At 48.9% G+C, this 15,791-nt stretch overlaps 1 protein-coding gene across 1 annotated transcript in view; it reads left to right on the top strand.

The window, feature by feature from the left end:
* LOC142570508 (uncharacterized) overlaps window positions 1-15,791 on the top strand; it is a 96,981-nt gene that overhangs the window by 34,957 nt on the left and 46,233 nt on the right. The window contains exons 7-8 of the mRNA XM_075678889.1: window positions 4,593-4,742; window positions 6,249-6,470. Coding sequence (XP_075535004.1) covers window positions 4,593-4,742; window positions 6,249-6,470 — 372 coding nt within the window. The remainder of the gene's footprint in view (window positions 1-4,592; window positions 4,743-6,248; window positions 6,471-15,791) is intronic.

The following is a 15,791-nucleotide window of genomic DNA, read 5'->3' on the forward strand; positions in this document are numbered from 1 at the left end:
ACACCTTAGTTGACTTTAAGAAAAAGAAATGGGCATGGGAAGGACATGTAATGAGGAGGGAAGATAACCAATGGTCATTAGGGGTTACGGACTGGATCCCAAGGGAAGGGAAGCGTAGCAGGGGGCGGCAGAAAGTTAGGTGGGCGGATGAGATTAAGAAGTTTGCAGGGACGGCATGGCCACAATTAGTACATGACCGGGGTTGTTGGAGAAGTATGGGAGAGGCCTTTGCCCTGCAGTGGGCGTAACGAGGCTGATGATGATGATGATGGTTTTTGGCACGTACAGCCCCATAATCCAATTCAAGGTTAATACTTCTTCCACGATGCGATGTGCCATGTGAGGCAATGACAATGCTCAACCCTCTCAGAGGTTATCATCGCATCATCATCATCATCATCATCATCATCATCATCATCATCATCATCATCATCAGCCTGGTTACGCCCACTGCAGGGCAAAGGCCTCTCCCATACTTCTCCAACAACCCCGGTCATGTACTAATTGTGGTCATGTTGTCCCTGCAAACTTCTTAATGTCATCCGCCCACGTAACTTTCTGCCACCCCCTGCTACGCTTTCCTTCCCTTGGAATCCAGTCCGTAACCCCTAATGACCATTGGTTATCTTCCCTCCTCATTACATGTCCTGCCCATGCCCATTTCTTTTTCTTAATGTCAACTAAGGTGTCATTCACTCGCGTTTGTTCCTTCACCCAATCTGCTCTTTTCTTATCCCTTAACGTAAACACCCATCATTCTTCTTTCCATAGTTCGTTGCGTCGTCCTCAATTTAAGTAGAACCCTTTTCGTAAGCCTCCAGGTTTCTGCCCCGTACGTGAGTACTGGTAAGACACAGCTGTTATACACTTTTCTTTTGAGCGATAATGGGAACCTACTGTTCATGATCTGAGAATGCCTGCCAAACGCACCCCAGCCCATTCTTATTCTTCTGATTATTTCAGTCTCATGATCGTATGGCGCACAACAACGCCTCAAGTAAACACCTCCCCCTGTGTGTTCTGTGCACTACGCACACAAATAGCCGTGGTGCACGCAAGGTAACGTTTAACATCAACTCATTACTCTCATGTTGGACAAAACGTTGAAGAGATTAAACATTCGCCGTCAACATCACCGATATTATCGTTAATCGAAATAAGCAGCGCAGAAAGCTTCGCTTACATTGACTCCCACAGTGCGTGGAATCCGTATAATTTTCTTCTCACGCTTTCACTATACCCACCTTCTCCACTTTCCGCACCATGGTTCCGCTACACTCTCCTACTCCGCTTTCCTCCTCGCGCTCTCCTTGCTGCCACCGTCTTTCATCCCCCACTGCGCTCTGCGTTCGCTCTTTCAGCCTTCACTATGGTTGTTCGCTCGGTTACGCCGAGGGACGCCGACGCTCAACGAAGGAACAGGCGCCTAAGATGCGAATTTGCCTTTGCCTACTCCCCTCGTTGGATCTACACAAAGGTGTACGTGGTGTCGCCATGAATACCGCTAGTCGTAGCGATTTCTCAGTATTGCTCGATTCAACACTCAAACTTTTACACTTAAGGATGCTGGATTGTCCCTTAGTTAACATTCCTTCTCTTAAGGCTATAAGAATTTCATTGCACGCAATAACAAGCTCAGACTACACTTGCGGTGCGAGAAGCTGTAGTTTCGAAACTGTTTTCTGTCGCGGAAGGGGGAACGCAGAATGGGTCTGTTTTGGACGGGACAGGAAAGACGCTATGCCGACCTGACTCGCCCAACAATTTACTATTCTGTGTATTCTGACCAGACGGTGCGGCACCGAAATATCACAGACGAGAGTTTGATAGTGATAGGTGCTAATGTTAACGGACGGACGGACGGACGGACGGACGGACGGACGGATGGATGGATGGATGGATGGATGGATGGATGGATGGGATGGATGGATGGATGGATGGATGGATGGATGGATGGATGGATGGATGGATGGATGGATGGTTATGACCATTTCAGGCAGTTTTCGTGCCGCCTTTCGCTTGCCACGAGAAGTTGCCGAGAAGCTCCATGCACTTTTCCCCTTCAAAGATTCAATCTGAAAAGGTTGAGGCTGTTAGCCATGGGACAACTCAAGCACTCTTTATACGCCCACAAGAGTTTTAAAATTTTTAATGCGATGCGACTTGTCGCTGTGGTTGTCTTGGTATCGTCATGCGCAGCTCGAAAGCAGACAGGGAAGCACCTTCCGCTGTAGACAATGACATCGCGCTTTTTCTTCGGTTGTCCTTCATGCCTCACCCCCCCACCCCCGCCCCCCCCAAAAAAAAAAATCTGTGTGCGTGATATAGTCCTTGTACCCCTTTTATTCAGTGCAATTTTACAAGATGGAAGCGCATATTTTTGATTCCCTTAAAATTGCTTCGGTATCCAGTTTTCACCGAGTAGACCATTTTGGGCCCTTTAAAAATTGGCCATGGTCATGGTATAGCTTACCTATGAATATATAGCTCAACTTTGCGATAACGGCGGTACTAAGTTAATAAAATGCGCTTCTACCATAATTCCGTGATGTCACTGTTGGAGCTTTAGGACTGCTCCCTATTACGCGTCTTTAGGAAATATAGTGATTATATTTATGAAGATATCAGAAGCAATTACAATGGATTTGGGAGGCACCTAGTTTCGTGGCGGATCTCGAACTGAAAGCTTTCATTGCACGATGAGGTGAATTTGAGGTTAGCGGTTTGCGACGCAAGCGTAGGATGTGGGTATCGATTAAAATAAATTGTTTAGTTACAGGAATGCCAGACAGATGCTTTATTCAAACCTCGAGGACCATAATATCAGCGTCAATATGGCTGCTGTTAGATGTTAACCTTGACAAAACGTACGCATTTAAGCGAATATGGGCAGATGGTGCTTCTTTTCTTGGAGCATTCACCGCGGTGCCTCTACATATATATATATATATATATATATATATATATATATATATATATATATATATATATATATATATATATATATGCGTACTGCTGCTGTGCATGAAGCCGCGGCTTTGACTTTCGGATTGGGCGGCCACATTCAGATGGGAGCAGGAGGCCAACGTGCCCCTGCGATGGGATTTTGGTGCGCGTTAAAAGGTCGACGGATGATGCGCCGGTTAAAAATAAACCGGGACCCGTCACCATTCGTGGCACGAGTGTACCTTTAGGACGCAAACCTCTACGATTTACTATTTATTACGAGCAGTTGAGGGTAGTGAACGGATGCGGTTGCGTAAAAGACTGCATACTGCGGCTCGAGCAGTCTGCCTCGAATGCGCCTTCTGCGACTGCAGCTCCAACTGACAACCGAGTGGAACGCTATTGAACTATGCTTCCATGGCAATGGAATGAATCACGTCACTCAAACAACAAAACTATATCGCTCTGAGTCATGACAACGGGCGCGAAAGGAAATACGCATCAGTTAATATCATGCCGTCTAAAGCAGATGATCGCGCTAAGCGTCACCCAAACATTTGTTCATCTGTACATTACTTTAAGGTGCTGCGTGCGCAATTTCGCATGCCGGGATAGCGCATCAAAAGAATACCACTGATGAAAATAACTATTTGAATATAGTCACATACATCTTGAGACACTTCTGATTGGACCTGTCCAGCAAGCTTGAGCAATGTGCGTGGAATCCAGTCGATTAATTAAATCGAATGCTGGAGTTTTACTTGCCAAAACCTAGACATGATTATAAGGCATGCCGTAGCGGGGGACTCCAGATTAATTTCGACTACCTGGGGTTCTTTAACACGCGCCCAATGCACGGCACACGGGCGTTTTAACATTTCGCTCTCATCGGCACGCGGCCGCCGCGGCCGGGATCGGATCACGTGCGCCAAGACTTAGCAACGCAACACCAAAGCCACTAGGCCACCACGGCGCGTGAGTGTTCCAGTACAACGAGTTGAAATGCGTGCTTGCCGATGGTATCACTAAAAATGTCACGTAAAGGGTTCACGTTTTTAATTGTTCTTCACAATGTCTCACATCAGGTACGTGTTTCAAGTGGCTCAATAGCGGCTTTCCAAATATGCTAGGCATGAAATAGTTGATTTTATCATATCTGAGATTCCCGTAGAGAGTTTTCGTATGAGCCCCCATTCTGTACACGTGACCAAAATCCCATGACAATTGAAAGTCCGTGATCCGGGCTGCAGATGTACGCTTTTCATGATTCTGAAGATACAAGAAATGCCGTGAAGCTAAACTCTCAACGAACAGCATCATTTGGTGCCCGAAGGAGATGTACGATCCAATTATTATTTACACAGAAAGGCTGTTTGAGGTTGTCGATGTATAGAAAAACATATGGTGCACTTTTACTCAACGAAACATTACGAGAAGTTTCCGAGTTGCCCCTGCCCGAGGAGTTGTGGCGTAACCTTGACGAAGTACTCTGGACATTTACTCGAAGTTCCAATAAGTGAAGGTGACGGCGTTGCCTCTGTTTTAGAAGTACGTAAGAAATCGAAAATGTGCATCCTCGATAAAGGTTGCTAGGTTAAGGTTTCGGTTCCATTTGACTGCTCCCTTTGTTGTCTCGTCTGCTGCAGTTCTACCAGACGACAGGCGTGTACCTGCAGCTGGGCAACATCCTGGCGCTCATCTTTCTGGCTGTGCACTGGCACGCCTGTCTGCAGTTCTTCGTCGGCAACCTGATGGGTTTCCCGCCGGAGTCGTGGATATCCATCGCCAAACTGCAAGTGGGTGGCGTCCTGCCTTCAACGTCCCGTAACTTCCTGCGCGATCGAGTTCTGCCCTTGTTCTGCGTGGTACACGAACGAGACACAGAGAGCGACCCACGCACACAGTGCTGACTCTCAAGTAAAAAATTTACCGGTAATACACGTGATATAAACGCCCGGGCATGCAATTCAATACTTGAAGTAAATAAGATGACCACGAACGAGAAACGACATATTGAAGAGCAATGTACAATTCCTATTGGCTAACAGTGATACGCTGGACGATGAAAAAGTGAAATGTCTCGTACATTACTGTTGACTATGTCTTCTCTCGTTCGTGAACGTCGTTTTTTCCCTTCAATTAAACTAGCCCGGTATGCATACCACGTGTAGTGCCAATACATCTTTTAGTTGCGAATCAGCGCTGCGTGCGTGTATCATTCTTTGTGTCTCGTTCTTGTGTGGCTGTGTGCGTAGATCATACCTCACCAACTCGCCCGACCCTCCGGCATAGGAAGTTCTGCTGTTGTGCATGCCGAACTAAAAAAAAAACCGTATTCTATGCCTTCGCCTGCTGTCACTCACACAAGTCACTGCTTGGACATCTTCAGGGGAAGAAAATCACGAATTACAGAAACGCAAAGGCAAAGGAACATAGCTAGTGTTGATGTACGGAACGGTACTATTCTGTCACAACGGTGCTAACCATGTATTCTCAGCAGCTGTTACGTGGGGTAACAATAGAGCTTTCTTCTATTTTGTTTGATCGTTCGCCAAAGTCACACGACATACGTATCGAAAGCGTCCTCCTTGATACGCCAGAAGCATAACTTCAGTTAACCTTAGCTAGCTAACGTTTCGCGGCGTAATATATCGTTGACGTACCGCCGGTGCTTTTGTCCCAGCAAGGATTGTAATAGGACGGACACGACATGAATGACAAAATATGTGTCTTGTCTTATGACGCGCTTTGCACGTAAACTGCGGTTGCAGTGCTTCCTTGTTACCAGTGGACTACGGACACTGGAGCGTGATAACCATCTTTGCGGAAGCATATGCAGTTTATGTATCATAAGTAGACAGGAACAGCAGATCATAAGCACCTGACGAGTAGGTTGGCAGCGTCACTACATCAAAGGTCGTAAGCAGGTAAGTGATCATCAGTAGACCATAACATGACCGTACGAGGAGGAGGAAGTTTACGTGGATGATAGAAATCATCCAATGATTGGATACCATAATGCTATCGTATTACAGTTTCATATCGGCTAACTAGACAACTACTGATGCCGAATGCCTCGTCTTACAAAAAGGTAGAACAAGATGCCATATTGGCGGGAGGACTAGACATGCGTGCTAAAGAGGTATCCGCGTAACCTTTGACTGTGATGGCATGTCAAACATGGACGACGAATTGAAGGCACACGCGTGATTACGACGCCGGCCCAGCAGGCCCTCTACATGTAACCTTTGCTCTTCGAAGACGCGCCAGCGGTCCTGACGCATACGCCACTTGGGGTGCAGGACAAACACTGGTGGGAGCAGTACTCGTGGGCTGTGCACAACACGGTGTCCCTCATGATGACCAACAGCTACGGCCTGGCACAGAAGACCGGCCTGCTCGTCGAGGAATGGATCCAGGTGATGGGCATGTTCTTTGGCGCCCTCTGGCAGGCGTTACTTCTGGGCTACGGCGCCAACTTGCTCGCCCACAAGGACTTCACCAAGAACGTCCAGCGGGAGAGGGCAAGTCGTGCTACAACGTTTATTTCTCTGTAATATTTTACCGCGAAGCTGTTAAAATAAAGCTACGGAAATTCTGAGAATGGTCTACTAATGCGTAGGCATCGTTTGGCTCTACTAGTTGTGACTTTGTTGTTGCTTAGTTTTGCTTGCCTGCTTTTCCGAGCTGATGCACGTCTGCCCATGACCTTTCCGGTGGCAAAGAATGCTTAGGCTTTACTAGACAACTGTCAGATTTTCTCACCGCATCCGGCCCCTTCAGTGCAATCGTACCAATTAAGCCGGAAAGCCGGACACGAGCGCGCCTCATCAGAGCAGAGCGGTCGAAAGGGAACACCACCTGCCTCAGTAGCGCGTGAGGCATTGCATGAGGGGAGGGTGCATCGCCGCGAAGCCATGTCACCCTCCCTGTCGCTCTCGCAAGCCTGTGTTATGCATGCGTTCTTTGTCCATGCAAGCTCTTCCCTGCGTTCTGACTGCGCCTTGGTAAGGCCTAATGAAAGCGCGCCAAACGTCTCAACGTGGTCGCTTGCCTGCGAGATGTTCCAAACTTGAAGGACGCTCAGCAGCGTTTTGGACATTGGGCCACCTCAAGATCTCAAAGTTGGCTCACACCCAAATTTACAGTTGACCCACCCCCATATTTCAATTGGCCCACTCCACACACACACACACACACACACACACGCACACACACGCACGCACGCACACGCACACACACACACTTCCGTCGGGGTTCACGTCAGGAAAGGTGCATCTTATTCCCCGAGCTGAGCCCCGCAGCGCGGCCGCCGGTGCTCCATGTCTTGCGTCTTGAAACGCGCGTGGTAAGGGGCCTCCGAAGACGTTCCCTTGGCAACTCCCCCGCTCGCGGCAGACCAGATTGGCGGTGGCGTGTTCAGTCATAAAGCCTGATTCGTCGAACTCATCTCGGCAATCCCGCGATGCAGAGTGGCGGACGTGGCGCATTGTCCGGCAGACACAGTAGACTTAGTGACGCCGTGTGGCTAGAGGGTTGCGGTGGGGTTCCAGGAAAAGTTGACGCCGCTGTCGCAACTGGCTGGCAAAACTTGCACCTCAGCGGGCCGTTTTTAACAACGCCAAGCGTTAATGCGAGCGGGAGAGAGAGAGAATAACTTTATTGAATTGGGGAAAAGGGGGATAGGGGATTAGGAGCTTGATGGGTGATGCCCCTAGTCCAGGGCTCCACTGGCTTCTGCCGCTAGCCGAACGTGACCAAGAAGAGCCTTCTGCACCTTCGGATCTGTGCTGGCGAGTTGTGCCTCCCATTGCTCCAGTGTGTTGGTTAAATTATACCTAACTAAGTAGGCATTAAAATGCGGCGGTCTGTTTTGGCATCCCCATGAGATCTGGTACAAAGACGGTGGCGAGTCGCTACACCACGGACAGGCACGCCCGTACATTGTTGGGAAAATTTTGCCCAATCTTAATTATTTTGGGCAGACCCCTGTTTGAATCCTGCGGAGATCTATTGCGTCTTCCCCTTGCAAAGATGTGTAGGGGGGGGGGGGGGCGCCGCATCTTTGTCGCATGCCGCACTGGTGGGCATGAATATCGCGTGGTGCCATACGTGCCAGATCGTTATCCTCCTCCTCGCGACGGCTTTCCTGTGAAGTGGTGGGTTGTGATTGGAATGGCGATGGTTGCTCCGCTCGGTTCGTGAGCTCTCGAGCTAGAGCGTCAGCCCTCTCATTCCCCTCCAGGCCCACCTGTCCACGACACCAGACCAGTCGGTATGTATTCTTGAGTTCCTTTCCCAGGAGGTGGCTAACCTTGAAAGGGAGACGGCCGTTCATAAGGAAGCGGCACGCTTCCTGAGAGTCTGAGATGGTGGTGTTCTACGACGGCCCCGTCCGTTCCCGGTCTTTGATTGCCAAGGCGATGGCGAAATATTCTGCCTTGGAAATAAGAGGACGTGATCAGGGAGGCGCTTGAGATTAGACTAGTCTTGTCGTTGCCTATGACAGTGACTATCGCACGCTTCCAGTTGTACTGAGATAACATAAACGGTATTCTTATTATTTCTGACTAGTTTGGCTAGTCATTTCACCCTCTGTTCTCTTCGCTTTTTGTTTCTGTCGTTGTGCATATTTCTCGGGACAGGAGCGACTGCGATCCTTGCTTCGGACGGGACCGGGAATATCCACCAGTACCTCGTCCAAGTTTTGGGGGTGTGGTGGAATACCCGCCCTCACTAGGATCTCTCTGTCCGATCTCGTCTGGCTAAGTCGGCTTCTTTGTGAAATTAAAGTCACCGCCTTGAGCTCAGCGTATGTGTTGTATACACCAAGGCCAAGGAGCTTGTGTGTCGGGGTGCCTACCGGTAAGCGCAAGGCAACCTTGTAGGCGCCTCTGATAGTGAACTCTTGTTGAGTGTGTGAAAAGGGAGGCTGTATGTTAGTTTGCTGATAACGAGCGCCTGTACTAAACGGACAGTGTGGCGTTCCTTCACGCCTTGGTTCTGGAAGCTGATTCTTTGAATCATCCTTGCCACTTGTTTTGTTGCCGACTTTGGATGACAGCTTTTAAATGCGAAGCATTTCTTGGCGAACATTTGCCACTTTGACAGTATCTATCTAGCCGCCTAAGTCTTGGTGCTCTCATGGCCGTTTCGTTAACTTGGTGTGTACCGAAATTGGCATAGTATGAGAAGACTGTATGACGAACATAAATGATCGGTCATGACATGAATGTCATGACATGTGTGCGACGTAGGTCATGAAACAGCCGCCTTCGTCTTGGCGCTCTCATGGTCGTTTCGTTAACTTGGCGTGTATCAAAATTGGCATAGTATGACAAGAATGTATGACGAACATAAATAATAGGTTATTAGATTAATGTCATGACATTTGTGTCATGTAAGTCATGAAACAGCCGCCTACGTCTTGGTGCTCTCACGGTCGATTCGTTAACTTTGTATGGGCCAAAATCGGCATAGTAGGACAAGAGTGTATGACGAACCATGGATACCAACCGCGTACACACTATGGAGCTTTAAATGTCCTTCGTGCACGCCGCCGCATGCCGACCTTCACCGACGGATTTCACTGCCGCCACGAAAACAGTTGAGCAACTCCCATTAGCAGCTGCACTGTTAGAAAATTTCTGTGGATTCCACGCACTGCGCAAACAAATATTATGCGATAATTTTTTGTCGCTAGCTATCGAGCCTTGTTTGGGTTGCACAAAGTGTTTCCATTTAAGCGCAACGTGTCCCTATGTGTGTGTGACAAGAACAGGAAGATGATGGCGGCATGTAGACGGCGACGATGATGGCATGGCGACGTCGACTGTGACGACGCATATGACATGCGTGACGCCTTCCGATTGAGCCAATTATTGCTCCGTACTTCTCTCCACAATTCTCCTATTCCCCAGCGCATCGTGCAAGATAGGAACCGCGAAGTCACTAGAATAGGCAAAGAAATGGTCGCATTAAAAAAAAAAGGGGGGGGGGGAGGGACGAAAAGAAACGACGGCACACTTGCGTGCTTCTTGGCGCTACCGTTGCAATCGCATACATGTACATCTGTATGCGCGCATGGCTTATATTATTGTGCATATTAATCTTGCCCCATACGATAGGACACACTATACATTTCAATATAAATATGTGGCGTTCGTTCTTTAATGTACAGAATAATAACGCAGTGCTCAACAGCCCTGCAAAGAAAAAAGTGTACGTGATTTGTAGTCGCTCTCTTCAAGCTGTGAAGCAAGCGTTCATCGAACTTCCTTAAGGAAGGGACATTAACCCCTTTAAGTCGAAGGAAATGTTTATTTTCCATTTAAATGATCAAAATACACTGACCATATTCAACGATCAGAAAAAAAAATTGCACAGGAACAATCGACGATGATTGTCAATGTAAGCATAGCAAGAACGAACGAACGAAGGATCGAGCGACAGCCTCCCCCCCCCCCCCCCCTCCGCTGCCATCTATTCGCCTCTCCCCGCTGCTCTATACACCAAGGGCACGTGCCCTTTCCCTCGGCGCCTTTGTATCGCAAGTCCGACCGACGCCAACCCAGGAAACGGGCGAAAATGCCAAAAGAAAGCTATTCGCCTTAAACATGTTTTGCGGAAAAGTTTTGCAGCACTAGGGGGGCCAACACAAGGTAGAACACTGAAAGCGAGCTTCGCCGCAAGCCTCTCATGGCTTGGTTTGGATCTTGTACGCGCAGTCCTCGTCGGGTGTGAAACATAGGTGCGCGTTGCATTTGCCTTGCATTACCAGCGTGATACAACTGCAGCCGGGGATCTTGCATCGGTCTGTCTCCTCTGTGCTTTCAAAAGCAAACGAGTCGTGCAAAAATTGTTCCTCGTCCTGTGTTCCTGCTCCCATCGAAAAAGGGACGCTCGCTGCCTGTCGTTCAGTGTTGGCCGAAGACATTTAGCCAGGAAGAGTCCCCGGGCATCTCCTGTAGTTCTAGTCAAGAAAAAAGACGGCAGCTTGAGTTTCTGTGTAGACTACCGATAACTAAATCACGTGACAAAGAAAGACGTGTGCCCGCTTCCCCGTATAGACGATTCACTCGACAGGCTTCAACACGCGCGTTACTTCTCTTCAATGGATTTAAAAAGCGGATATTGGCAAATCGAGGTAGACCCGAGAGACCGTGAAAAAACTGCTTTTGTGACACCAGACGGCCTATACGAACTTAAGGTTCGGCTTGTTCTCTGCCCCTGCTACGTTCCAACGCCTCATGGACACTGTGCTTTTAGGCCTGAAGAGGAAAACCTGCTTAGTGTACCTCGACGACGTCATCGTGTTCTCCGCAACATTTGAAGAACACCTCGAACGGCTTGAAGCGGTTCTGCAGTCCATCCGGTCCGCCGGCCTTACCCAGAAACCGGAGAAGTGCCACTTTGACTTTGCGTAACTACAGTTTCTTGGTCACGTCGTCAGCCACGCAGGTGTCCGCCCGGATCCTGAAAAAATTGCTGCCGTCGCACAGTTTTGGGAGGTGTGGCTTGGGAGGTGTTCTTGTGCAGCGGCAGGAGGGCACAGAAAGAGTGCTTGCCTATGCAAGTAGAACAATCTCACGCACAGAGGTTAATTACTCCACAACTGAGAAAGAATGCCGCGCCGTGGTATGGGCGGCTATGAAATTTCGCCCATATATGTATGGCCGCCACTTCGCAGTTATCAGCGACCACCATTCACTCTGACGGTTGACAAACCTTAAAGATCCTTCTGGACGACTGGCGCGTTGGAGCCTAAGGCTGCAAGCATTTTACATGACTGTCATGTGCAAGTCGGGGAAACGGCATACGGATGCTGACTGCCTGTCTCGATCGCCGATAGAGTCACCTGCTCCACCCGAAGAAGAAAACTCAGCATTTCTTTGTGTTCTGGACACATCCGCCATAGCGCAACAACAACGGGACGACCCTGAGTTGCTTGAACTCATCAATTACTTAGAGGGCATATCTGCGAAAACCCCTAGTGTTTTCGCAAGTGGACTGTTGTCATTTTGTTTGCGAGCCAAAGTCCATTACAAAAAGAAACTTTTCTTCGACCGTGTCCCCCTATCTGCTCGTTATTCCTGCAGCTCTTTGCACGCAAGTACTTCAAGCCTGTCACAACGAGGTGACTTCTGGTCACTTGTGCTACACGAGAACTTTGGCCAGAGTGCAGCAAAGGTACTGCTGGCCGAGACTTACCACCACCGTGAAACATCACGTTCGCACTTGCCTCGACTGCCAGAGGCGCAAATCACCTCCGTTGAAACCAGCCGGCCTCCTACAGCCCGTCCAGGTTCCTCGAAGACCATTTGATCAAATCGGAATGGATATTTTGGGCCCATCCTACTTCTACTGCAGGCAATCGCTTTGTTATCTTCGCAATCGACTATCTCACACGTTACGCTGAAATAAAGGCAATCCAGAGAAGCGCAGCAGTCTAGGTGGCGCGCTTTTTTTATTTAGCATTTCGTGTTGCGACACGGTGCACCAACCGTCGTCATAACAGACCGGGGGACCGCATTCACGGCTGCAATACCGAAACTCAGCAAGCATTTTCCTTCCTGGTGTGCCGCCTGTAGGCAACACACCACCCACACGCTTCTAAAGGCAACACGCTGGCGTTGTCTTTATGGACGAGTGTTATACCTTTAGGCAGCCCTCTACCACTGCGACCAATGACATCGTTATAGAGTACATAGCGCAGTAAGAACAAAGGGCAGGTCGAGACAGGACAAGCTCGTCCTTTCTCGGCCTGTCCTTTGTTCTTGCTGCGCTGTGTACTCAGACGCTGTGTACTCTCACGATGAATTCCCAACATGACCAAACCAATACTTCCTTCTGAACAATAGCAGTGCGCTGTGAAGTTAAACTGGCATCATTTTTGCGCGTGCGCTGGAGAAGTGCGGACCTGTGGTTTTGTGTCTACGATGCTTGTGCTGATACAAGAATAAATCTAACATCGCACGACAGGGCCGAGTTGAGGTTCACCTCGATGTCGTTGACCAAAAACTTCGCCAGGTCAGATTACAGTAGGTGTGCAAGGCTGTGACGCTGATTGCAAGTGGTAAACTGTTTATTAAGATTAAATACGCAAGTGATAGAATGGAAACTATTTATACATACATGTAGCAAATACTGCGAGTCAAAAGTTACAATGATGCTACAATTTTGGTCTTTCAAGCTTTGCCGAATCTCTGCCCTGCACGTACCTAAAGAGCTTCCCCGACATCGCCTTCGCCCCATGGTTCGTCCAATCACACTGCGGTGTGCAGTGCGCAAGCAGCTCCAGGCTTGCGCAGTCCGGAGTTTCAATGCCTCGAGGTTATTGCCATAAATCCTTGTTGTGCAGCGGACCCCTTATTCTCACCACCTCGCAGGACACAGACCTCCCCCCCCCCCCCCCCCCCCCGAAGGAAAACACTTTTACGCTCGTTGGGGGCGTCTGGCCCATTCGCGGAATCTTTCGAAAGGGGTGCGGTCAAGAGGCGATTGGTTGACTTCAAAGCAACGCCACTGCTTCCGCGCATCGAACGGCAGAATTCCCGTCTGAGTCAGCCCGCTTTCCGTAAACTAAGAGCTCCTACCAACGGCTACAACTTTCTGCCGCCCGGCTTATTTGTCGGGCAGCGCGTCTCCTTTTACAACCGCTGGCGCCTACGTGTAGCCGGCCACGCAAACAATAACGCTGAAACCCCACTGGCAGGTGGCTGACAATCGGGGCAGCAGGGAGCCCGACTTTTGTTGAGCGATCGCGTGACTATACCACGCGGATAAATGATTGAGGCAGCGAAAGTTGCCCGTATGCGGTCGTCGAACGGAATGCCGCGGTTTGCAACCGCCGTTTATCGCATGTTATCGTAAGTTTCAGCTCGCTTTGTACGGGTATCGCGACAGTCAGAGAGAAAGCTGCAAGCATCAGCTGTCAACGAACAGTCTAATACCGCGACAACAATGCCCGTCTGCGGCGAAGCGACGTGATCGCATAGCTCATTGTAATATCCACGCGACGATGAGTTGCCCGAAAAAAGAAATCACCGTTATCATCATCAGCAGCAACAGAAAGAAAGAAGATCAGCTTCCCGCGGTTATTAAGCTTAACTACTTTCAAGTAGCTAAGCTTACCTCAGTGGCGTAACGTGCATGTACAGTGGTTCCATACTTCAGAGGAAATATAATTTCCACAGTGTCCTCACAGAGAAAGGCTATGGGGTCTCAGTTCAATTCAAATCAATTTTATGTGACAGAAAGCGTACAGTGAATTTCCACGAACTGCTTTGACCCGTAGCCAAAAGCTCGTAATGGGCCCAGTGCAGCAATGCACGCAGGCGTAGGTTTCATATTCGCATTGAATGATAACAGTAGTCAAAGCTCGCAAGTTTGATATTGTGTAAAGAAAAGGAAAAAAAAAAACGAAACCATAAAAAGAAAGCAAAAGAGGACCCTGAACTATAACACATTGAACGCTAAAACATAATACACAAAAGGTGAACGAACGTGGTAGTTTGAGATTCTCGTTGACTCATTAGATAATAGAAATTTTCGCTCAGAGAAACGAAAAAGAAAAAAAAGTGTCATATATATATCAGGGTATTAATACGGGGAGAGGAGACGTGTCAAGACCCCGAAGGGCGCGATGACATGTTATCTGTGCCGTGATATACGCCACGCACCGGCTACGACTGTCTAAAGCGACGCGACGGACGTTATGCTGCAGCAAACGCGAAAGTCAACGAGTCGGACAGAAACCGTGTACTCGGAGACCGCTTTATCGCGGCCTTCTACACCGCTATCAGTTTGCCGGACTTTTTTTTTTTTTTTTTTACTCCGGGTCATGCGTGGGGTAGCCTCCGCGCCGGCTAACTGTGTCAGCGGAATGTCGGAGAATGTTCGCGACGTGCGCGGTAATGTTGCCTTTACACGCGCGAATTCGCCCCGGTCCTGCAAGTGTGCATGTTTGGTATCGGCTTGTACTGCATTGCTAAAAATACATATGTGCGCTTGCGCTGTCAATTTCAACTGCAGCTAAAACGCGTTACTGACGGGACTTGTACGAAGAAACGTAGTTAAGACAACCACGGCGTCGGTGACGCGCCTTTAGCCATTTCAAATAGATTACCAACTCGCCCAAGCTAACACCTTGTGAACTGTGCTATAGGGTCACGCAGTTGAGCTCCCTCTGCGCGTGCGTGCTTGAGTTGGTGCGTGCGTGTGTAAATGCGTGCGTGCTTAGCAATGAGAAACGTTTAGTTACCAGCTAAGGGCTTACGGATATCCATGACGCCCTAATGCGCTGAACACGCAGTCGCCAACGCGATTCCGCAGCGCAGCGATTCGTAAGTATAGGCCAGGACGTCAACGGCCTCTTTAAAGGGACACTAAAGAGAGAAACGATTTGTTCTGCATCAGTAAATTACCTTTCTACGACACTAAACACACCAATCTCACCACCATAAGATGCTTGGTAAGCCAGAAAAAGCGCAAGAACGAAAGACGGGTGGCAACGCCTCCTTGAAGTTCGCGCACCTGGTCGCTGTGACGTCATGGATTTTGATGGCATCTTCTAGGGCCTACGTACTTATGCAGCGGTACAGATTGACTACATTGTGTTCTGAAGGAACCAGATATTAAACATAGCAAGTTTCGGGAACCTTTACTCAGCCAACGCGGCCCAAATGCGAAAACATACTTTGGAGTCCCTGACGTCACACTGACGTACCGGCGTCGGGGTTTCCGCGCGAAATTCGAATGCTGATACTTCTACCTTCATTTCCTCGTCTAATAACCAAACCGTTATTTTGATATGACTGCGTAAAGGGTACTCAGACAATGCTTTA

Source organism: Dermacentor variabilis, chromosome 2 (genome assembly GCF_050947875.1).
Source record: "Dermacentor variabilis isolate Ectoservices chromosome 2, ASM5094787v1, whole genome shotgun sequence".
NCBI classification, from domain to species: domain Eukaryota; kingdom Metazoa; phylum Arthropoda; class Arachnida; order Ixodida; family Ixodidae; genus Dermacentor; species Dermacentor variabilis.